The sequence below is a fragment of the Eulemur rufifrons genome, chromosome 7 (assembly GCF_041146395.1).
Source record: "Eulemur rufifrons isolate Redbay chromosome 7, OSU_ERuf_1, whole genome shotgun sequence".
NCBI classification, from domain to species: Eukaryota; Metazoa; Chordata; class Mammalia; order Primates; family Lemuridae; genus Eulemur; species Eulemur rufifrons.
Genome location: NC_090989.1, coordinates 198,234,548 through 198,260,238, shown reverse-complemented (window position 1 = coordinate 198,260,238; position 25,691 = coordinate 198,234,548). Strand labels below are relative to the sequence as shown.

General features: G+C 39.1%; 1 protein-coding gene across 2 annotated transcripts in view; it reads right to left on the bottom strand.

Annotated features, from left to right (window-relative positions):
* Positions 1-12,892: 12,892 nt before the first annotated feature.
* Positions 12,893-25,691, bottom strand: part of PTPDC1 (protein tyrosine phosphatase domain containing 1) — a 61,420-nt gene continuing 48,621 nt past the window's right edge. For both annotated transcript variants that reach the window (XM_069473997.1, XM_069473998.1), the window contains exons 4-10: positions 25,297-25,377; positions 24,952-25,070; positions 23,386-23,523; positions 20,381-21,588; positions 17,286-17,471; positions 15,595-15,705; positions 12,893-13,128 (exon numbers count right to left, since the gene is read on the bottom strand). In XM_069473997.1, the coding sequence (XP_069330098.1) occupies positions 13,012-13,128; positions 15,595-15,705; positions 17,286-17,471; positions 20,381-21,588; positions 23,386-23,523; positions 24,952-25,070; positions 25,297-25,377 (1,960 nt within the window). In that variant the 3' untranslated portion in view covers positions 12,893-13,011. The remainder of the gene's footprint in view (positions 13,129-15,594; positions 15,706-17,285; positions 17,472-20,380; positions 21,589-23,385; positions 23,524-24,951; positions 25,071-25,296; positions 25,378-25,691) is intronic.

The following is a 25,691-nucleotide window of genomic DNA, read 5'->3' as shown; positions in this document are numbered from 1 at the left end:
TATTGTTTTGGGACTTTTTGATAAAAGCCATTCTCACTGGAGTTAAGTGATATCTCATTGTGGTTTTGATTTGCATTTCCCTGATGATGAGAGAAGACCCCACATAGCAAAAGCAATCCTTAGCAAAAAGAACAAATTGGGAGGCATCAAATTTACCTGACTTCAAGCCATACTACAAGGCTATAGTAACTAAAATAGCATGGTACTGGCACAAGAACAGAGACATAGACCAGTGGAACAAAACTGAGAACCCAGATATAAAATCATCCTCATATAGCCATCTAATCTTTGACAATGCAGACAAAAACATACACTGGGGAAGAGAATCCTTATTTAATAAATGGTGCTGGGAAAATTAGATAGCCACATGTAGAAGACTGAAACAGGATCTGCACCTCTTACCTCTCACAAAAATCAACTCACAGTGGATAACAGATCTAAACCTAAGGCATGAAACTACAAGAATTCTAGAAGAAAATGTTGGCAAACTCTTATAGACATTGGCCTAGGGAAAGAATTTATGAAGAAGACCCCAAAGGCAATCACAGAAACAACAAAAATAAATAAATGGGAACTGATCAAATTAAAAAGCTTCTGCACAGCCAAGGAAACTATCATGAGAACAAACAGACAGCCTACAGAATGGGAGAAAATATTTGCATATTACACATCCAATAATGGGCTGATAACTGAAATCTATATAGAACTCAGGCAAATCAGCAAGAAAAATCAAATAACCCCATTAAAAAGTGGGTAAAGGACATAAACAGAAACTTCAAAAGAAGACAAACTAATGGCCAAGAAACATATGAAAAAATGCTCAACATCTCTAATCATCAGGGAAATGCAAACATTTTCTTTTTTGGATATTCCTATTTTACTTATTTTGATTCTTCTTTGCCTATCTTCTACATCTATTACGTTTTCTCAAATCTTTTTCATCTTTCTTTATTTTTAAAAAATTTGGTTTGTTTTTCTCCTTCCCGCCTCTTGGTTTTCTTGAAGACATTTCTCTTGAAGACTTATTTGCTCTTGTGTTCCATCTAGTTTAATCTTTAGTTTCTGAAAGTTTCTCCCTTCATTTCTAATTCTTTCTTGAGTTCATCATCTTTTTTTCAGAACTGCCTTTTATCCAATCATCTTATTTTTGAGTTTTTCAAATTCTAAATTTTGCTGTTCAATTATAACTTCTATAATTTGCTTAATTTTTAGAAGGCTAGAAAGTCTGGGGTAAGAAAGTAACCACTTGAACTAAAGCCAACCCAATTTTCTTAATTTTTAGAGTTCATTTTGAAATGTTAGGTCCTTATTTAGTGAGTACGTATTTCTGGCATACTTTTATTATTCATAGTGAAGTTATTCTGCACATTAATCCATTAATTTTTTTGTTCTTTTAATAATTTTTATATGGGATTAATTGTGGTCCTCTACTATTGTCCATGCTATTTGAATTGGGGCAGGACTGATTTCCTAATTTCATGGCTTAAGGGCTTCTTTCTCTGCAGTTTCGAAAAATGACCCCAAAAAAGAACTTTCTGTTTCTCTTCCTACTTTTAACTAGACTTTCTTTTTCCTTTTCCCCAAATTTCTCCTTCTTCATTAAATTGAATTCTATTTCCAGCAGCATCTTCTTAGTGGGAGGCTTTTCTGGGAAGGAGTTTTGGTTGTTCATTAGTCTTGAGAATTTATAGAGCGAGTACCATATCAGGGATACTTGGGAGACCTGAAACCCTTTCAAGGTATCTGAAAGGTTAAAACTATTTTCATTATAATAGTAAGATGTTATGTGCATTTTTGACTCATGAATGTACAGTGGAAATTTCCATAGGCTATATAATGTGTGATGCTATAACAGATTATATGCAGAGGCAGCTATAAGAATCCAGTTGTCTTCTATTAAGTCAGACCTTAAAGAGACTTGTAAAAATTTAAAACAATGCCACTCCTCTCACTGATTTTTTGAATATGTATTTTCCATAAAGATATTTATGTTAACTAGTCCTAAGTTTATTATATTCCTTTAAAATGAGTTATTACTTCAGAAATTTCCATTTTAGTTTCTAATATGTATGTATCAACAGATATAATACACATAAGCAAAACTTCTTTGAGGAACTTAATAATCTTTAGATAAGCAAAGGGGTCCTGAAACAAAAAGGTCAGGATTGCTACAGCAGCAGCCATTGTGCTATGTGTGTACATTTCAGTTCTTCTATATCTCTGCTGATTTGTCTAGCAGTTCTATCAGTCGCTGAGAGTTGAGTGCCGAAATTTCCAGCTATACTTGTGAATTTGTCTATTTCTCTGTTCAGATCTATCAGTTTTTGCTTCATGTATGTTGAAACTCTGTGACTTGGTGTGTACATATTTAGGATTGTTATGTGTCCCTAATGAAGTGATCCTTTTATCACTGTGTACTGTCTAGTAATTTTCTTTGCTCTAAATTCTACTTTATCTAATACTAATATGTTTTTAAAAAATTAATGTTTGCATGATATCTTTTTCTATCCTTTCACTTTTAACCTGCTTATGACATGATGTTTCAGTGAGCTTTGAAGACAGCACATGGACTCACATTTTTATGCATTATGTCAGGTTTTTAATTGGTATATTTAGACCATTTGAATTTAAATTATTTATCTATATGTTAGTGCTTAAGTTAGACATCTTATAGTGTTCTGCTTGTGTCAAAACAGAAAAAATGAAAACTGTGTAAAATAATTTAAATTTGTTCTGAGCCAAACAGTGACTGCAGCCCGGGGAACATATGTCAAGAGATCCTAAGAAAATGCACCCAAGGCAGCCAGGTTACAGTTTAGTTTTACACACTTTAGGGAGATAGGAATTGCAGGTAAAATCATAGATCAATGCATGCAAGGTATATATCGGTTTGGCCTGAAAAGGCAGGACATCCTGAAGCAGAGGCTTACAGGTTATAAGTGGGTTCAGAGATTCTTTGACTTGTAATTGGGTAAAGAAGTAAAACTTTGTCTAGAGGCTTGGAATCTGTAGAAAGGAATGCTTTAGGATAAGGAAATCTGTTAATCAGAGAGCAAGCTACAATATACAGACTCAAAGTGATGCACTGTAGACGTGACTTAACCTTTGACTTTCATGGGCTTAGGTCCTGTTTGAAATTAGTTTAAACTCCAAAAGGGAGGACGCATAAGGAGGTACCTCTGACCTCCTTTCCCTTCATGGCTGAGAACTCAGTTTTAAAGTTTTTCTGAGGCGATATCCATTCAATTGTCAAGGAGCTTAGAATTTTATTTTTAGTTTACACTTGCTTTCTGTGTTTTTCATTCCTCTGTTTCTTTTCTTAATTTCCTATGGGTTATTTGAATATTTTCTAGAAGTTCCATCTTGACTTATTTTAGTTTTTGAGTGTATCGTTTGGTATAGTTTTCTTAGTGATTACTCTAAGTATTGCACATATCCAAATGTAACTTAGCACAGTCGATGTAACTTAGTTGGTGTCGATGTTTTACTACTTTGAATGAAGTAGAGAAACCTCATACCCTCCATAGTCCTCATGTCCTCCCTAGTCCTATAATGTCCTCATAACCCTCCCTAGTTCTTAAATATAATCACCTTAGGTATTTCCTCTATATGCATTGAACATCACATCAAATGGTGCTATAATTTTCAACAATTAAATATAACTGAATAAACTCATAGGGATAGTCCATTATATTTACTCATTCCAATGTCCTTTTTTCTTTTCTGAAGTTTGAAGCCTTCTTCTGTTATCCTTTGCTTCTGTTTAATTACCTTTAGCCATTCTTTGGGCACTCTATTATGAATATTTATACAAAAATTCTTGACAGAATGCTACAAACCAAATTCAGCAGCATTTTGAAAGGACCATACACCATGATCAAATAGGATGTATTCCAGGAATACAAGGATGGTTCAACATATGAAACTTAATCAGTTTAATAGACCACATTATAGAATAAATAAAAATACCTGTATGATCATCTCAATTTTTGCAGAAAAAGCATTTGACAAGATAATAAAAATACTAAACAAACTAGGGATAGAAGGAAACTACCTCAACAAAATAAAAACCATACATGAAAAACCCACAGTGAACATTATACTCAATGGTGAAAAACTGAAAGCTTTTCCTCTAATATCAGGAAAAAGACAAGAATGCCTGCTTCTGCCACTTCTGTTCAACATAGTACTGGAAATTTTATCCATAGAAATTAGGCAAAATAAATAAATAAAAGGCATCCAAATTGGATAGGAAGAAGTAAAATTATCTCTGCAGATGATATGATCTTACATATAGAAAACCCTAAAGATTCTGCAAAAAACTTCTTAGAAGTTTCAGAAGTATTCAGCAAAGTGGCAGGATACAAAGTCAACACATAAAAATCCATTTCATTTTTTATACACTAACAATGAACAATCTAAAAAGGAAATTACAAAAACAATTCCATTTACAACACCATTAAAAAGAGTAAAATACTTAGAATTAACTTATCCAAAGAAGTGAAAGACTTCTACAGTAAAAACTAAAATACATTGCTGAATAAGCCCTTGAGAGAAGAAACACAAATGTCTCAAAACATTTAATAAGGTAACACATTGAGATACTATCTTACACCATCTGAGTCCAGCAAAAATCAAGATGTCAGACAATACTAAGTATTGACAACAATTCAGAGCAGTGGGAACTCTCATTTACCGCTATTGGGAGTATAAACTGGCACACTTCGTCATTGCATAGAAAATTGAACCCTAAAGCTCATAAATTCCACTCTTACCTACATGGCCTAGAGAAATTCTTGCCCATGTGCACCCAGAGACATATGCAAATATAAACAAGCCAAATGTCCATCACAAGTAAAGGGAATAATTTCTAGAGTATCCGCACCATGGAATGCTATGCAGCAGTGAACACAAACGAATTACAACTTTTCACATCAATATGAATGTGAATAGAATGTTAAACAAAAAAACCAAGTCAGAGGAGAATATGCCCTGTAATTTTTGATTTGTGTAAAGTTTTAAAATACTTTACAAAACCAAGCATTATGTTGTTTAAGATAGAATTATAAAGGTATAGTGGAAACACTGAGGAGAAGCAGGGAATTTTGTCTTCTGTATTAGTTTGCTAGAGCCACCACAACAAAGTATCATGGAATGGGTAGCTTAAACAACAGAAATTTATCGTCTCACAGTTCTGAGGCCAGAGGTCTGAGGTATCAAGGTGTCACTAGGATTAGTTCCTTCTGAGACCTCTCTCCTTGGCTTACAAATGGCTGTCTTCTCCCTGTGTCTTCACTTATTCTTCCCTCTCTCCATGTCTTTGTCCTCATTTCCTCTTATAAAAACACCAGTCAGATTGGAATGGGGAACACATCAATGACTTCATTTCATCTTAATTATCTCTTTAAAGACCCTATTTCCAAAGACAATCACATTCCAAGGTGATGGGGGTTAGAATGTCACCATATGAATTCTGTAGGGGAGACATACAGTACATAACACCTCCCCATCTCTTTGACCTGTGGGGTAGTTAGGTAGCTGAATTTAATTATATTTAACCAAAAGTTAATTAGCACATGTTCTGTTTCAAGGAAACAGAGCTGAGTTTTGAAGGACATTTAGAATTAACTGGATGATAAAGTGTTCAGTATTATTGTTTCAGCATTGTATAGAAAGAATTAAAGTGTGGACTGAAGGAGGTATCTAGGTGGTAGACAATGCAGAATTAATTAGGGTGACAAAAGAGGTACAAAAGATGGCACGGACAAGCACTAGACTTGTAGATATGGATACACACCAGACTTGTGTCTTAGTCTGTTTTGTGCTGCTATAATAGAATACCTGAGGCTGGGTAGCTTATAAACAACAAACATATATTTCTCATAGTTCTGGAGACTGGGAAGGCCAAGATCAAGGCACTGACATCTAGTGAGGGCTGCTCTCTGCTTCCAAAATGGTGCCCTGAATGCTGCATCCTCTGGAGGGGAGGTATCCTGTGGCCTTACATGGCAGAAGGTGGAAGGGCAAAAAAGTACCAAACCCTGTCTGTCAAGCCCTTTTATAATGGCACTCATCCATTCGTGAGGGCAGAGCCTTCATGACCTAAACACCTCCTAAAAGGCTGCACCTCCCTACACTGTCACATTGGAGATTAAGTTTCCAACACGTGAATTTGGGGGAACACATTCAGACCATAACATTCTGCCCCTGACTCCCCAAATTTATGTCCTTATGTGAACTAAAATAAAATTTTAAGCACCCCCCCCAGCTGACTGAATGGTCTCCCTCTTGGCCAATGGGACCCCAGAAAAACCTTAAAACTGAGTTGCCAGTCAGTCATGAGGAGAAGGGAAGTCAGAGATGCCAAGTTACGCCCCCTCCGTTCTAGAGTTACTCTTTGTAACAATAAGATAGTAAGGCCTGTACGGCAAAGGTTAAACCATAACAGCGGGTCATCAATTCACTTAATAGATCTCATGAGTCTATGTCCAGTGACTTGTCTCTGATTAACAGACTTCCTCATCTTAACTTACAACATTCCAAGCTGTTAGACAAAGCTTCATTTCTGTAACCAATTATAAATCCAAGAATCTTTAAACCCACCTATAACCTGTAAGCCCTCTGCTTCGAGATATCCTGCTGGGCCGAACCAATGTGTTCCTTCCATGTATTGATTTATGATTTTATGTGTCATTCCTGTCTCCCTAAAACGTATAAAACCGAACCGTAACCCAACCACAGCAGGACCACTTGCTCAAGGCTTCTTGGGCATGGCTCTCCAAGCCATGGTCACACATATTCAGCTCAGAATAAACCTCTTTAAATTATTTTACAGAGTTTGGGTTCTTTTCTGTTGACATATCTCACAAGCAAAATACATTCATTCCATCCCAGTAGCCCCAAAAGTCTTAACCTGTTCCAGCACCAACTCATAAGTCTCATCTAAATCAGTTACGAGTGAGACTCAAAGTATGATTCATCCTGAGGCAAACTGCTCTCCAGCCTGTGAAATCGAATAAGTTATATAATTCCAAAATAGAGTGGTGGGGCAGGTATTGGATAAATATTCCTATTCCAAAAAGGAGCAATAGGAAAGAATTAAGGCATAATAGGTCCTAACTAAGTCTAAAACCCAGCAGGACAAACAACATTAAATCTTGACGCCACGTCCTACCTTCCAGACACACTGGAGGGGGAGGTTAGGTCCCCACAGCTGCAGGCAGCACCCCACACAGCTTTGCTGGGGCACAGCCAAGGCTTCTGGTCTCACACATTGCAATCACGAGCCTGCAGCCTTCCCAGACTGGCCCTGCATGCTGGTGGCTCTACACTTCTGGAGTCTCAGGGGCAGCCCTGCTCCAATGGCTCCACTAGGAACTGCCTAGTGGGGGCTTTCTGCAGTGGCTCTGCTTCTGTAGCAGCTCTGCCTGGGCCCTGAAGCTCTATGAGGCACCCTGTGAAATCTAGGTGAAGGAAGCCGTGTCTCCACAGCTCTTGCACTCTGCACACCTGCCGAATTAGCACCACGTGGACCCTGCCAAGGCTCACTTCTTGTGCCTGCCAGAGTGGTGGCCTGAGCCACACCCAGGCCTGCTGGAGTCAGTGCGGGGGTGGCCACGTAGCACTGTTTCAGAATGCAGGGAGCAGAGACCCTCGGCAGCCCTCAGCAGTGAGAGCTGAGGTCCCATTGGCACCCTGGGCCCCTCCTCAAAATAGTTCTGCCCCCAAGTCTGCAGCACTCTGGGACTTTGATGGGTGTGGCTGCCCCCTTCCCCCAGTCTCTGAAATGCCTTTGGGGTCATTCTCCCAATGTCTTGATGAATAGTACCTGGCTTTCTTCTATCCACACTGATTTCCTTATCAAATGGTAGCTTGGCCACATCCTTGGTGTTCTCTCCTAAACACACTTTTAATTCTTCACATGGCTAGGCTGAGACTTTTCCAAATCTTTATGTTCTGCTTTCCATTTTATCATAAATTCTGTTTTAAAATCATTTCTCTTCTCTCATTTTACTATAAAGAGTTAAGAGAAGCCACTTAGCATGCTGAACACTTTGCTGCCTAGAAATGTTTTCTGCCAAATATCCTAGTCCATTGCTTATAAGTTCTGCCTCTTACAAAATCCAACAAAAGAGACATAATTCAGCCAAACTCTTTGCCACTTTTTAATAACGGTGGCCTTTCCCCCAATTTCCAATAAAATATTTCTCATTTCTGTCTATGAGCTAATCAGAACAGCCTTTACTATCCATGCTTCTACCAACCTTCTGTTCACAACCACTTACATATTAATAATTACTAATAATTTCTAAAAAGAATGAAATTTTCCCTACAGCTTTCCTCTTCTTCTGGGCCCTCACCAGAATCACCCTAATGCTCCACTCTTGGTAATATAAGCTTTTTCCAGCATTCATTTCAAAACTGTTCCAGGGTCTGCCCATTACCCAGTTCCAAAGTCACTCCCACATTTTTTGGTATTTGTTGTGGCAACACCCCACTCCTCTGGTACCAATTTGTGTTTTAGTCCATTTCGTACCGCTGTGACAGAATACCTTAGACTGGGTAGCTTATAAACAACAGACATTTACTTTTCACAGACCTGGAGGGCTGGGAGGGCCAAGATCAAGGTACTGCCGTCTGGTGAGGGTTGCTCTCTGCTTCCAAGATGGTGCCTTGAGCGCTGTGTCCTCCAGAGCAGAGGAATCCCGTGTCCTCACATGGCAGAAGATGGAAGGGCAGATAAGGACTAGACTCCCTACATCAGGCCCTTTTATGACCTAAACACCTCCCAAAAGGCTGCAGCTCCCTACACCATTCATTGCATTGGGAATTTTCTATCACATGAATTTTGGGGGACACATTCAGATCACAGCAACTTATCTCCTAGATGGAAGGATGAATGACTGAATAAATGAATAAATGATTCCTGTGTGTCCCCAGATTCCGGAGAGAGCCAAGCAGAATAGGCACAAATCTGTTGCTGAGAGAATGAGTTTCATATTGGTCTCTTGTATTGGAACTCTAGTGTGAGCAGGCAGGATAGTCTTAAAAAATAATTATCTAATCTAGACCTTACCAAAATTAATTCAGGAAATGTCACCTACCAGGCCAAGGAAAATTAAGTTTAATATTAGATTGAACCATATGAAATGGCCACTACATATGGTTCAAACTAAATCAAAACCTGAGTAGTTTGTTTTTAAGAAGAGGAAAAAAAAAATGATAAAGCAATCCACTAAATCAAAACCAGAGGGTATTGGCACAGACTGCAACCTAATGGTCAGGTATAAGTAGGAATCCATCCCCAAAATGAAACTTCTCCCCTAAACAGGCAATCTTATGAGTAAAATATTTTTCCATTTTAATCAAGAAATCCAGGAGGCAAGAAGGGCTTGGCAGCCTTCTCTCACTATATAAATTATAGTGGATATATGAAACTTTTATTTTCACTGCAAAGGTTTCAAGACATTAAAGTCTTATTGGGACATTACTTTTAATGACTGGATGGCTGAGAACAAAGGCTCGTCAGGTGCCACTACTGAATGGCTGCATCGTGATTACTTATAAATCAGTTTTATTGTCAGGTGTTCGGCTAATCAGAGATCAGCTCATGCCTGAAAGCATAACTAAAAAAATAATGCACCACTAAGGAGCAGGATTTTGTTGAATTTTTCTTCTGCCACTTCATCTGTAGACAATTTTCAACCATCGCGTGTTGAGAAGGGCTCCCTTAGGTAACATACTATTCTTGGGGCCACATTCGTAAAAATAAAAAGTACCAAAGGGAGTGTCATTCTCAATTTACCTGTTCTGAAAATATATTAATCCTTGTTAATTTGGAACAACAACAATAAAGATCCTATGAGGAAGTTGTCACTTTTCATCAACCCTCAAAATAAATATTTGAGGGCTGTCAATAGTAAAAAACTTGGGGCATGCACTCCGCTACAATACACTGTCCCTGAATATTTTTTTCAGACATCTGGAGAACAGTCTGAAATAGTACCTGAGAATATTAGCAAGTATTCTCCATTCAAGAGAAAAGAGAAACTGTTATCTATCTCTTAAATTATGATATATGGTCATTTTCAAGAATATCAGCAAGTATTCTCCATTTAAGAGAAAAAAGAAACTGTTATCTATCTCTTAAATTATGATATATGGTCATTTTCATGGAATCCAGAGTGAGGAAGCAAATACTCTTTCTCAGATAAAACTGGGAAGCTGGTTGAAGAAATGACTAAGTAAATCAGCACAGAATTTGAGGTATGCAAACGAATGAAACAAGCTCTCCACCAGCAGCAGCACCACCTCTCGGCAGGCAGCAGGCGTTAGCAAGCTCCCTGAGGCAGGAAGAAATTACGCACTTCCTCTAAGTGTGATAGGCTAGAGATCATCACATGACAGTGACACAGCAAACTCAGTCTTTTGCAGAGGACAGATGTGTGATGGTTTCACTGAAGTGATGGACAGCATGGTGCTCTCTAACACCGTCCTGAAATCTTGTGCTAAAAGGATCTCAAGGTCCCTGAGGGTGTTCTGCACTGGGCAGCTCCACCTGGTTGAGTCCCACAGGCAGGCAGCATGAGCAGGGAGGAGGGCACAGAGTGGAATCCATCAGACTTGGCATCCTTTGTCACACGGGTATGATTAAGATGTCTCTCTTGGTCTGTCAAGAATTCAGTGGGGTAACAGATATGGTTGGCCCATGTAAGTTCTTAGTATGTGTGTGCTCTTGACACTTCCATTTCTGTTGAACTGAATTTTGCAACTTGTAATGTCTCCTAATACATGAGATTTCTGTCCTCTGGGCTACAAAAACTCCTCCTCCATTCAAATAAAGGACGGCAGGAATCTTGACAGCTTAGAGATTTTCTTCAATCACTCCTCTTAGGACTTGTCCATGCTGGTCTCCTCCATCTTTGGTCATTCTGAACCAACAGAAGGAGCTGGCACTAACTAGAGCTTGGCTGGCTGACTGCTCAGCCCTCAATCTGCCCACCAGGACAATCAAAGAGCAAAACCTTGTCTTTACCATCAGAGTATGCATGATGCCCAAGGGTATCAAAGTAAAGAAGTACAAGACTAGGGCTTTTTTTTTCACTTTTATTCAAATAAATACAATACTTGTACATAGCCTGATTCATTTCCCCTCTCTTATCTCTTTTTCAGGCTCATGTGCTTAGATTTTTAGACATGCAGTGCTGTGGTTACATCATGACTGTTCCCTAATTTGAAACGTGTTTCAGATGCACAGGCAAACAAACAGTTGGCTTGTCAAAAGCTGTCATGTCACTTGCCTATGTGAGGCTGACTGAAAACAAACTTTTTTGGGGGGGTAAAAACCCTATTTGTATAATGTACCTTTGGGTGAAATGTAACCGTTTCCTCCCTTCTTTCCCAGGCCAGGCACTTGAAAATAAGGCATTTCAGGAGTGGGCAACCCAGTTCATTAACTTGGATTTGATTTCCCAAGAAAATTCAAACAGTGTGGAAGAACACTGCATTTAACGTTTGCCTTTAGAGTTAGTTAGACTGATCATGACTAAAATATTTTTGATGTGCTACGTCTTAATTCAGAAATGTAGGAGTTGGAGGAATTTTATTTGTTCTAAATTATTCTTATTTCCCCTGAAATTCCATCTTTAAGATTAAGTATTTATAGTAGCTTCTTCAGTTTGAAATTGGTCTGATTAGTATCACATTTATTGGGAAAAACTACTATCCTCTCCATTCAATGGCCTCTTGTATCACCACATATTAATTTAAACAAAAGTCATGGCTTCAATTGCTGATTGACAGTTTGGTCTGTAACGAACTAGTTTAGGTAGGTACCTTTCCTTATCTGATGCCAGTTAGGGTGAAAGTAACCTGCATAGGGTCAAATTCAGTTTAAAAATTTTAATTCTCATGGTAAAAGAGCAGCAAAAGATAGAGCCCTGAGGCAAGTGGGTCTTTGCAGTGGCAGATTTGGGAGTGTGGGGCCGGGGCCAATCTGCTCATGCTAATACACCATCGGCGCGAGCAGTGGCCCAGCCCTTACTTCTTCCAGCTCCAACAGTTGCCTCTGCAGAGTGCTACAGCACCCTGATAAAGCGGGCTGGCACAGAGCCCTGGCCCCCGCAAGACTGTCCCTGTGGAGTCCCTGGGAAAACAGAGGCAAGTCCTGCTTCTTAGCAACTTCCCACACTGCCCCCCTCTGATCTGCCTTTGCAAAGACACCGCTGTTTAGCTCAGCAGCAGCCCGAGGGAGTGGGAATAAGGCTTGGTGTGTTGAAAACTGCTCCTGCCTCCTCGTGACAGCCAAGGCTGGTGAAGTTGTCTGGAAGCCTGACAAAGAGCAAGTCTACTTACTACAAGTAAAAAATCCCAACCACTTTGCAGTCACTCCATTAAAGTAAAAATTAAAGCACTTTGAAAAATAACACACTTCGAAACCCTTGGTCACATTTGTAAGATGAAAAAGAAAAACAAGTAATTTCAAAGGAAGTTTTTTTAAAATCCTTTAAAAAAATTGTATCAATAGCCTTCTTAGTAACAAATATAAAACAGTTTAAGACACTTGGTGACTTTCTTAGGTCATGTGTCGGGGGGACAGATACACAGTGAGGTTTTACTACTGAAATTATCTATTTGGTAAAAACTCCAGGAAGAGTTCTGTCAAGAAAATGGTTGTTTTGGAAAGATGAGTTACAACTTTTTCCAAAACGTCAAAAAGAATAAGAACGTAAACACCACACATTTAAAATGTTAACACAACAATATAAATTCAGTCAAATAAATAAAAGAAAGTGGCACCAACTTTATGGCAATTTTCCAAAACAAAAATGTAGCTCAAGGATACTTAAAAATAAATAATTGCTCCAACGAGGAACGATCGTTGTCAGCACAGACGACAGCATTCAAAAGTAAAGTGCTATGGGAAAAAGTAGCTCCACAAACTTCAATTTATTCACATATGAACTGGATATTTAGGTCAGAAATAGTCATCATGAGGGAAAATCAGCTTCACTAGAGGCCAGGCTTAGGACCGTCTTTTGTCATTTTTCTTTTTTCTTCCAGAGTGTGCTTAAATATTTTCTTCAAGGTGCTGTAAACTATTGGTCCATTTTCACAATCACAATTAACCTGGTGACAAAGAAATTTATATTCAGGACACTATAACAAGAATTTTAACCAGTCTCTATTTGGGAGAAAAAGAAGGTGGTAGAGAAGAAACTAAGTCTTATAAAAATAAATATATATAATTTAAAAAATACATAATAAATTTTACACATTTTAATTGAAAGACTGTATTAGAACTGCCAACCATACCAATACCAAACTTATGAATGAAAACTCAAAAATTAAATCTAGTGCCTAGATATTTAGTATAATCACATATACCTATAGTCATGAAGCAAGTCAATAGTGAGTGTGAAGTAAGTTTTTAATTCAGAGACTAATCACTGATGGTATAAGGGAAAAGTATTCCTCATTAGAACAAAGCACATCAGCCATAAGTGTCCCCTTAAGAGGCCCTGTGGCCACTCTGGGGCAGAGTCAGAGCGACATGAACAGAAAGCCTGGCTCTCTACCTGCCAGCTGTGCGTCCTCACCTCACACCCAGCCGCTCTGGGCCTCAAGTTCATCTTCTGTAAAACAGAGATCACAATATCCTTTTCCTTAGGATTTTGTATCTATGAGAGTCTAACATAAGTTTGGCATATAAAAATACTCAATAAAAGTTAGTTTCTTTCCCCTTGATGCAAAGGTATCACGTACACGTTTGGATTCTTTGCCCTAGTTTACCATACTCTGGGTTAGGAGTGCGGGCAGGACAGAGAACCAGAGTAAGTACTCCAGTCCCCTACCCCACCCCATCCCCAGAATGTGTGACTCACTGAGAAAGAATCAGGATCACACAATCACTGCCTCTCCCCTTCTGGAATTTCTCCTTCTCCGATAAATTTTGACAAAGGGAAGGTTGTTCCTTTGTCAATAACTATAAAAGATCTGAGATTTTACCCTGCTTAGCTTGATGGTATTACACTGGGACGAGATACAAGGCTCCTGGGTCAAAGACAAACAGCTTTATTCCTCATGGCTGCACGTGCTTCATACTGACAGGGGTTCCTCTGGCCTCCCACGTCCTGTGGGGGAGCAATGTGGAGGGGCCCAGCTGGAGGCTGCACAAGCAGAGGCTTTGCAGCATAGCTGAGGAGCCCCAAGTTTAAGAAATCCCCATGTTTTATAAGGAGGCTGCAAGGAAAGCTGCCAACCTTTGCTCTGAAGGGTAATATCACGATTACCTGGGTAGGCAGAACCACGTGCCTTGTGCCCTACAGGTAGAGCTATACAGACTTCCATGACAAGCCCGTCCCCAAAGAGAGCTGTCAGTACATCTGCTCATCAGACTGTGCAGAGACATGAGAGACCCAACGAGAACTGCCTTGTAACATTTTTATAGACAGATTTTGAACAACTGGTTATCTAACTTTTCATTAGTATCCCCTTAAAAGGCTAACAATAGTCGTAAAGAATTCCCATCACTTTCACAGACACCAATAGGAAGGATTTTTTGTTCAAATTCAGAGATTTAATTTTATCTTGACCACTACATTGTCTATTTACAAAAACTCCTTATTAACATTAATAATGGTTTGAATTGCTTACTTTCTTAAACATCAAACCACAACCCCTCTCACATGGTAGATAGCCTCTTAGTCTATGAAAACATAAATATAGATGCAAACGATCACGTGATCTGGATTAGAGACCACTGACTGTGGACACTGTGGAGAACAGACTGAAAAGATGTCAGATGGTTAATGCCATAAAATCCAGACAAGGACAAGGAAGACTGCAAGGAAGAAACACTGGAGGAGAAGGAGATTGGACAAATGTTAAAATGAAAGAATCTTCAAAGTTGGGAATGAGTATAAATGATAACTGCTATTATCATTAATGTTACCACAGATACTGTCATTCAAAATCTGGGTTCTTTGTTTAATGGCATTTTCATATCATATATGAGAGATACCAAATAAATTAGCTGAAGAGGTGAGGGGAACCTTTGCTCTTGGCATGAACCTGGCTTTTTATTTCAAGTAGGAAAAACTGCTATAAGCCAAAAGGATGTGCTTTTAGAAAGGAAACATTTTTTTACTCTTTCCTTAGGATATGCCAACCAGGACACCGTACCAAATTGGCAACGTTGGATGTTTAATTCTCAGTAGATGGTTTTTTGTTTAAATCCAAGGTAGAACTTGCTCAGCAAGCAAAGATTCTCTGACTCCTACGAGGCACATGATTTAAAATTATGTACTCAACACCCAATTGTTACTCTTCTCCATTATAAAAGCTCTTTGTTTCAGTGTTCTCCTTTAAAAATCCCTCAATTCAGCTCTTCCTAATATCACTGTTTGGAAAATTTTTTTTTTTTTTTTTTTGAGGGGGGAATTCTGCAACAACTTCAAGAAATGTCAAAGACATTTCCATAAAGCGGAACACAGCTGAAAGTTTTATTTTAGAGGAGGATGGTGACCTCTGGATTCTGATTTATAAAGATGCTGCTGATCTGTGGTACGGAAGGAGAAAAAGAATGTGACCCACCTTAGTGAAAGCTTTAATGGCATGAACAAGGAAAGCTTCCTCCACGTCCACCGGCACCGTCTGCAGGCTCACGATGCAATGTAACACACAGAGAATAGTCTGGTGTTTTCCCTGTTTTTACAGAAATCAAAATCAAAACAGTTTTTTGAAAAATGCCTTAAGAAATCTATTCAAAACAATTGTAGAGTTGAGAATTAGTTTGTGACTAAGTATGCATAATCTCAAATGCTAAAATATCTATCAAGAGCTCTACCAAATGTTTATTGTTATATGTTAATATAATCTGAAAAGCTTTCAGGAGATAAAATCAAAGCTGGTTAGTTAGTGCACAATGTACAACTGAATCTAAAGATCAGTACAATTTTAAACCAGATGTTTCTCTTGCAGTGAACAGGATTGATTTTTCTATTCTTGTTATTTCTGTATACAATCATTTTGGTTCAGCTAGTACATGCTGACGTGTCACGGTAATGTGTGGACTAACCAGTCAGGCACTGAGCGGTCAGTACCTGTGTACTAGCCCATTGCAGACGCTATGGAGGGACGTGGTTAGATGAAAGTGACAGCCCCAGGCTCCAAGGGTTGGTCCACAGCCACCTAACAAGGGTTAATCTTCTCCCTTATCATACTCTCCTGTTTTATCTCTGTGATTTAATTTCTGAGAAAATATTCTAAGAAAAGAACTCCAGATACGGGAAAAATCTTTTCTTAAAAAAGATGTGTATTGCACAACTGTGGTGTGTGTTTATGTGTGTGAGGCTGTTTCTGTATGCACATGTGTGTGAGCATGTGTGTGTGTGTCTGGTGTGTTTGTGTATAATTTTAGGAAATTTTTAATGAAAATTTGAAAACAATGAGGAGATGCTTATATTACAGCACAGTAGGTAACTCAAGGCTGATTATTAGATAGCATTGTTTCCTAAAACAAGAACAAGCCTATTTTTAAAAGAAAATTTAGTACCTTTATATGGTTAAAAATACTAAACTATATAAAAGGATTCATACAATTTCCCGCCCTCCTTCCTAGATCCATTGTCTCTTAGTATCTTTCCCTAAAGGTGACCACTATTACCAGTTTCTTATTTTTCCTTCTATATTCTTCTGCATTTTATACATATACAAATTAAATACATATATGTATATGTGTGACATCCCTTTTTAAAAATATAAATGAGTACTTACTCCAACCTACTTCTTAAGTTTTGCCGGATGTATGCTCATAGTAAGTAACTAGGAACAAATACCCAACAGTGACGAAGCAGTTAATTATGGCATAGGCCCATGTTAGAGTATCATGTGTCCATTCCACTCAGTATTTATGAAAAGCTTATAACAACTATTCATGGGAAAATACCTATGTTATAATTTTAAACAAAAACAAAATATAAAGTTGTATGTTAACATAATTTTTACTAAGGTAATATATGTACTGATAATATTAAAAGAAAAATTGAAAATGTTTATAGTGGCTCTCCCAAGATTATGGATATTTTCCCTTTTTATTTTTATATTTTCTAGATGTTTCTACTGGGTATCAATTTCTTCTCTTATCTTAGAAAAACTATTAAATTAGACCTAGATATGGGATTCAGTATGAATTCCCTTCTTTATAATGGGTTTCTTTTTTAGTGTGTGAAATTTATACTGAGGGCCTTAGTTAAAGTCATTAACTAGTCCAACGGCAACTTTACCTTCTCTAACAAAAACAGTGCTTCTGTGGCATCTGCCTGTCTGTCAACCAACATGTCCACATCTTCCTTGGTGATTACGGGTTCCTTCAGTTGCTCCACCCAAGACCACATCAAACTGCACAGGACAAAAGGGTCCCTCTCGCCACATATTCTTTCCCAAGCTCCATCTCGGGAATTTAGTTCTTTCTAAAAAGGAAAAGAAAGAGAGACAGAGATAGGCAGAAGAGAGGGGGACACCGACTGACACCGGTGATCCTTGGGCTGCCTTTGAGAGTGAAAGCTCAAGCTAGGGTACGGATCTGGGACTCCTCCCACCAGGACACTGGCCTAAGACACTGAACTTCTTGAAGATGTAGTTTCCCTCTAGGAAGCTCACCCCCTGCCTCCCAAGGTGCTGGGCTAACGGGCTGAGATAAGGTCTATTAAAGCACACAGAGAAGGGGCTGAGTTAACCCAAGTTCTCTCCTTCATTCAGAAACCACAGAAACGGTTCATGAAGACTGAATCTTCCTTTTCAGGCTTCTGGTAAACAAAACAGAAATATTTACTGCAAAGAAGTAGGATGGTATAGGAGAAGTATAAATAAGGGAACATTTGTAGATCAACCTAGGATTTAAGGAAATGCTTGTAACTGAAACTCTGAAGTACGCAAAGTTGGTAAAGTTGAAAGTTGGCAAATGGGGTATATGTATTTCTTCAAATGCCTCTTTAGAATCCTCTGTAGAACTTAACAGATAACAAGCCCTGCATCCTGAAATTTGATAGGGTGAAAATAACTAAAAGGTCTTGTAAATACTCCAAATACCTGGAGACAATTTAAACATGAGATTTTGAAACTTCACCTCACAGAGAGAAGGGGAAAGTGAATTTTAGTTAATTTTTGACAGGGTTCAGATTTATGTTTTAGTGAATCAAATATATTTTTGCAACAGTAATAAGTGTAATAATTGCTACCATTTATTCATTCACCCATCCAATATTTATAGCATGCATACAGTGGGACAGAAACTATTACACATGACTTATCTCTGACTGTCATAGCACCCAGCAGGGAGGCCCCTCACAAATAAATATACTGGGGCTCAAGAAAGATGAAATTACTTGCCTGGGAGCCCCAAGCTAGAAAATAGCAAAGGGAGTCTTCACACCCAGTTCTGCCGTACTGCAGGGTCTGCGCTGTCTCTGCCATACCACAAGGACCCTCCGCTATTGGGTTTCTCTTTTTTATCTTATAAATAAGCCAGTGCTTTTACTTTTTCACATTCCCTCCCATCCCACAGATCATGTACATAACAGAGTAGCTTTTTATTCAATTTTATGCAGCCAGTAAGGAGACAAGCAGGGCAGGACTGATACTACTCAAAAACTCTCTTCCCAAAAAGACTATCACGATGTTCCCTGAGGCTTTCCAGTGATGTTAGGAAAGACATCCTGGGATAACAGAAAGTGTTAAACCCATGAGCTATACATGCCCTAGTTCTGTCACATACATGTGATATTGAGCAAGTCACTTAACCTCTGTCACCCTTAGTTTCCTCATCTGTGATATCGAATTCATAAGATTAACAAAGAATACGTAAATAGTATCATCTGCCTCCAGGGACTATTATGAAAATCACAAGAAATAACATATGTGAAAGGGTACAGTACAGGTACAGGCAGCATTATACTATTGAAGTAATGTTCATTTTACTCTCTTCTGGAATTCACTGGATTTTTAAAATTATTATTAGTACTACAAGGCCTAAAATAAAATCTAGAAAGAAAAAAAAGGCAAAAATATCCCCATTTAAGGTTCACCTCCAAAAATGCTTTCATACATGCTACATATTCAAACAGTCTGCCCCAAACCAAGTCCTGACCTCATCATCAGCACAAGCAGAGCTCACGTGGTCACTCAGCTGAGGGCAGTCAGGGCTGACCCAGGAGTGAGGGTACGAGATGTTCCACCAGAAGCGGAAGACCCTCTTGCTTGCTAACTCTTGACACACAGTAATGCACAGGAAATATTTGCTGACTGAATGGAAGACTTTTTCAGTTTAGAGTAGTAAATAAGCAACTCATCTTGGAAGAATGCAATACACTTAACTACTCATTAGGCAAAACACTACAATTCTGATGAACAAAGCTTTCATCAAAAGTTCTCTCCGCCCATCATGCAGTTGGAAGTTAGTGTAAAGCTCAGAACTTAAATTTCACACTTTGGCATCTGAAGAGATACTGGCACTCTTAGAAATTTTATATGCCTTAACAGTACACTATGGAAAAGAGCTATGAAAATAATTCATAGAAGAAAATGGGCTGAAAAGTCAATATTTCACTGAGTCAGGGCTCGCTGAGTCAGCCCCCTTTTGGGGCTGTTTGCCTGTTTCTGGTAACTAGGTTTACAGGCCTGTCTTTCCCCTATACCCGGTGCTCATCTGGGGCAAAGAGAGTGCAGCTGACTTAAGACTGTCTTCCTAGTAAAAGTACAACACAAGAAGGGCTTAAAATTTAAAACTTCACATTCTAATTTAAGTAAAAGCCAAGAAATGTACCTAGAAGACCTCATCTCAGATGAAACTAATGGCACAACGGCAGTCTGTGCTTCCTCCCACTTGCTCTCCTGATTCCCACAGTGGCCCTACTGGAGCAGGGTCAGCAAGTCTGAAGGAGGCATGCAGAGGAGACAGCAGCACTCTTCTCATCTCAACACTGGTGTTGGTGAGCTTTGGAAAACAACTTTATTTATGTCTCTAGGTCAGTAGTTCTCAAAGTGTGGCTCCCCATGCCAGGCCTCGGATTAGAGATAGGTCAGTTTCTAACGCTGTCCTCTGTGGGCAGGTTGCCCCCACAAACCCAGCAAGAAAGAAGGAAGCTACCAACGTCAATGCCTTGCACAGGTCAAACATCATGCTAAGTGCTTTCTCGCACATGGAGATTTAAATGAAACCACAAAAACACCCCCTTATGTTATTACATCAGGCTCACATCATCACTGAATCCTGAAGTTCAAAAGTTAAGTGTCACGCAAACATATCTTCATATTTCTGTAACAAATAAACCTGGGAAAATGCATTATACTTTTGCTCTGACATAAATGAAATTAAAAGTACCTGCCACATTTCTACCTTCCTTTTCACTTCCTCCTTTTCTGCAAACTCATTTAAATTTGCCAGGGCTTTGGCTGCCAGTATTCTCCTTGCTTCCACACTCAATCCAGACAGCAAAGCAGAGTGTGGAGGTGCTTCAGACAGATCTTTGTTGCCCTGGGTTTCATGTCCAGCTGACAGCTGTGCTTTGGGACTGGAGCCACAGTCCAGAGGGCTTTGGTGAGTCCCGCTGTCCTCCTTGACAGAGCCAGGGCCCCAATTACCATGAGTTTCACACCGACAGTGGGCTACTTGCTGGTGAGAAGGGTTTAGATCCTTATGGGCATTTGGAAAGTTGGGTGAAACTGCTTCCCCTGGGCTGTCTGAGCCTGAAACACCTTCAGAGAAAGCTCTACCTTGCTGTGCTTCCTTTGGAATGTTACTCATGTGGAAAAGTGAGGACCCATTATCTTCCTTGTGTAAATCTTCTTTGCATAAATCTAGTCCTGGAGACTGTGGGACGTAACAATGGCTAACAGGCTTCTGCTGCCTGGGGTTGCGGCAAAGCAAGACCTGGGCAGGCACCGTCTGTGGGGTCTCCCCTTGTTCCAGGAGGGACTCAGCCCTCTTTAAATCTGAGTCACTGTAGCTGAGACATTTTTTCAGACGAGTCAGGGGTTGAAGGCACTCAACATTCCGCCTCTTCCAAAGGGGGTCAAACTCTTGCTCATTGGAAAGAATCACATCCTGATTCTCAAAATCTGCCACCACTGCAGTGGGGTTAATCGAGTCGGATGCATCACTGTCGTGCCTCAGTAACTCTTTGTCCATCTGCATTGTGACCATCTCAGACACGGTCTTTTCAATTTCAGCAGAGAGACCAGGTCCTTCAAACACATCCTTCATTACCACTGGTCTGTTTTCAGCTAAGTCCAGCAGCAATTTGCAAATGAGGTAGATAATTTTTGGCACATGTTTCAGAAGTCGTGCCTCATAACCATGAAGTAGATGACGCTGGCGAATTAGATATTGAGCTAAGGTGACAGCATGAGCTTTGGGATCACAACAAGAGAATATATTGCGGAGAGGGGTCAGAAACTGAGTAAATTCCCTTATACAGAGTAGCTGTCCTCTGGTTTGTATGGAATTGGGTCGCTTTGCCCGCACGAATATAATTGCTTGGTCAGCAGTCATTCTTGTTGCAAAAACTAAGTAACAGGCTATTAAAACACCTAAAAAAGTGAAGGAGAGAAGATTGGTATGAGAAAAGCTTATATTTTTATTTATTTATTTATCATTCTTTGATGATTTAAAAGTTGAATATGTGTTAAGAAACCATATAAATTAGAGGCACATTTTAAGGACAATTATGATGATTACTTTGTAACTTTTTGTACAGGTGTTGATTATTGCACACCCCTTATTGTGTAGAACTTTACCTATCTGCATGGCATCCCATCCCCTTGACTGAGCCATCTTGGGAGCCCAGAGATGGGCTAACACAAGCACTGGCACAGTACAAGTGAGTGTGCAGGAGGGAAGGGAGACTGAGTGACCTGCACATCTGGCCCATCTAGCCTCCTAATTCTACCCAGCTGTATCAGAGAAGAAAGAAAATCCTGTTTCTATTTTCTATTCTAAATACCTCTTTAGAATTTCCATATAATCAATCCATCTGCTTTGTGCATGGAACCTCCCACCCTGCCATCTTCGCCATCAACTGCTGGTACATCCAGGCCTGGTACTCTCCCTGCTTGGGCGGTTTCTTCTTTGGGAATTATTCACATTCACAGCCTATTTTTCTTCCTGACAATTCTTCCACACTTGTATCTATGCTATTATGTGTTTTTCTTTGGACCACGATATGGAAAATTAAGCGATATTAAGGAAGCCAGCCTTAACAGTGTAACATTATGTAGTCTTCTTAACATCTAATTAAAATGAGTAGCTAGAGAAAAGGTAATAATTTATCAATTAATTGAAATATAATAGTCAATATTAAAGTAAAAGGGAAATAAAATACACTTGTATGATTCACAAGTTTGTGAATATCTTGTTATATATGAAAATCAGAACCTCTGAAAACAGCATGTTCTCCAGTTCATAGTAGGGAAGAACATATCTTTCTCACCAGGACATGGGAGATTTAGTATAAGAGTAAAATATCTGCAGAGCTATCATGCTAATGCCCAGGAACAGAGAGACTTTGGCTTGACCCTAAGAGCTAACAGTCTCTAGCAGAATTGAGTCCCATCCCTGAGGAAAGGCTCTCAGGCAGGTGACAGATCCCTGGGCAGTTGTACAGGTACACTATGCTGAGCTGCAGGTGCTTGGCTGGACCAGATGACAATGAAGATTACAACCCTAAGACCTTTATTTTTACCCTAATACTAGCACTGTAAGGAGATTCTGCTAAGTTTTTAAGTAAAATCACTAATTTTTATGTCGAATTCTAGGCACAGATAGACTCTCCTTCACAAACAAAATCTTTACACTTCTGAAAGGACAAAGCAGATTAGCTTTGGAGTCAGACAGCCATGGATTTAAATCTTGGCCCTGGAACGCATTAAATGTAGCAAATCACTTAACTTTTCTCAAACTGTAGTTTCTTCAACTCACATTGTTAGTAAAGATTTTAAAAGACAGAGCATAGTAGATGAAACAACTTGCTATTTTCACTGTTATTTTGGTTAAGGAAAATTGCATTTTTCAAAGACATTATATGTATTAAAATGAAGTGTTGATTTTTTTCCTTTAAATAAGAAAATCAGAAAGCAGTGTGGTCAGTTAGCTCATTTTAGCAACCCATCTGTTTACTAAATATGATGAGTTATTCAAATATACTCTCATCAACATTTGGTCATTGTAATTACCTGTTTAAGATATTTCAAATATCTTTTATTCACTTCTACTTGACTCCAAAGCTTTGATAGGATTCTGAAAAATATTTATCCTTAGAATTAGGAAATCGTATTCCTTTTGTGTTTAAATATGCCTACAAGACAATAAAACCACCTCTTAGAATTTACCTGTTCGACCAAGCCCTGCATGACAATGGACAGCTAGTTTTCCTTCCTGTAAGGCAAATGTCATCACCTTCACCATATCTAGGATGGTGGTAAGAGACGCCACACCATAATCCTTCCACCCGAAATTGTAGAAATAAACTAGGCAATGAAAAAGAGAAAGGGGAAAAAAAAATCAACACATAGGAAAAATACTTGCAAAGACATTTGAAGAAAATCAGTGAATTCATGAAAAGTATAAAGATGTAAGGTGTGTGGATCTCATTGGATATACAGGCCTAAAATAATAGGCTTTTTACATTTCCAGTAAGTTTATTGTTAACATTTCCTCACAATGCACCTTCTATATTACTTAAGACATTTCCTGCTGAAACTCAGCTGGAAAAAATTATGAAAAAGTAGAATTACAAATTAATAAAGTCAATGATCTACACTAAAGTTACTCAGCTATGGAGAGAAAGCATACAATCTTGTTTAAGCAGGGAAAAAAATGACTGATGAATGGCTAAAGATATTACTAGTATACACAGATTTTCTACCCAGTGTAAAAAGGAAAGCAAGACACAAGCTTCTTAAAAACTAGTTTCAAGACTGCACATGTTTATGTTTTCCAGGCTGGTTGGAAGGACACATGTTGAGGCAGGGCACGGTGGCTCACGCCTGTAATCCTAGCACTCTGGGAGGCCGAGGCAGGAGGATCGCTGGAGGTCAGGAGTTTGAGACCAGCCTGAGCAAGACTGAGACCCTGTCTCTACTAAATATAGAAAGAAATTATATGGACAACTAAAAATATATAGAAAAAATTAGCTGGGCATGGTGGTGCATGCCTGTAGTCCCAGCTACTTGGGAGGCTGAGACAGAAGGATTGCTTGAGCCCAGGAGTTTGAGGTTGCTGTGAGCTAGGCTGGTGCCATGGTACTCTAGCCTGGGCACAGAGTGAGACTCTGCCTCAAATAAAATAAAATAAAATAATAAAAAAATAATTAAAAAAAAAAAAAAGAAGAAAGACACATGTTGAGTACATTCCATCCCAAAGCTTCTTTGACTGAGCAGCTTCCGGGATTGTCACACAAGAGGAACCCTGGGTATCCTTCCGGGGGCAGGCCTGGGTGGCAATAAAAAAAAGCATGAGCACATTTAGGTTCCAATCCTAACTGCCATTTCTAAGCTGTGTGGCCTCGTTCAAATCAGTAACCCTTCAAACCCCTGTGGCCTCATGTGTAACACAACAATACCAACTATGTTACACAGCTGCTTTAAGGAATAAATGAGATAATAGCATCTGGCATACTGCAGGCAGTAACTGCATGTTAACCATTAATACTACAGGGTCTTCTCCCAAAATCCCTCTCCCACGGAAAACAAAACCCTGTACTTTCAACAGCAACATCAAAGAAGAACGACGGCATTATGTAAAGTCAAAGTTAGCTCATCTTCACTTCTCATGAGCCCTACTACTATGCAGGAGGTGTTTACTGCCATCACCTTTCAACCTAAGGGCCAAGCAGACAACAGTCTCTGAGAGCTGTCCTTGATAATTCATGGAGAGGAGGGTGGGAAGGAACTTACTGCCAGCCTCCATGAAAGCTTCAGGAAGGTATGTGAAACCACTTTCTTGTTCCAGAGGGTTCCCACAGCTAGCATGCTCACCAGGGCGCTGCAGGTTGATTATTGTTTTTATGCCATGGCTTAAAGGAAAAAGAGCAATTAATCATATTGGAAGTTAGCATTTAAAAAAATTAGCCATTTATTATAAATTATTCTCAAAACCTTAATTTCTTATTTGAAATAAGCTCTTCACTGTCTACTTGTCTACTGTTAAAATGAAAGCACTTTTTCACTTGAAGACAAAAGCAAGAAAGAAGAAAACCCATGAGTCTGCTCACTCCAGTGTGTGAAGGACACAGCATTTACCTGAGGAACTGCTCAATGATGTGGTACTTCTCCAGTAGCTCAGAGGATGGGCGGGCCATGGCCAGGATATTATCAGTGACCCTGCAGATGGAGAGAGGATCTGGTGAGATGCACAGAACCTAGAATGTTCCATCTTGAAGGACTGAGACATGATTTTTTCTGTGATTTCAACAACTGTGTAAGAATATTCTTAGACAAATCTGGTTTCAATTTTGTATCATGATTAGAGCTCTAAGAAACCCCAGCTTTTAAAATACCTGCAAAAAATCCAGGACATAAATTAATTTTGGACTCAACAAAATGTTTTCAAGGACCCTCAAGACATTCTAGTGGACATGCTGGAGAAACCTGAGGGGGCGGCAAAGGCGACAGTCTGGATTAGTTATCCAATGGTC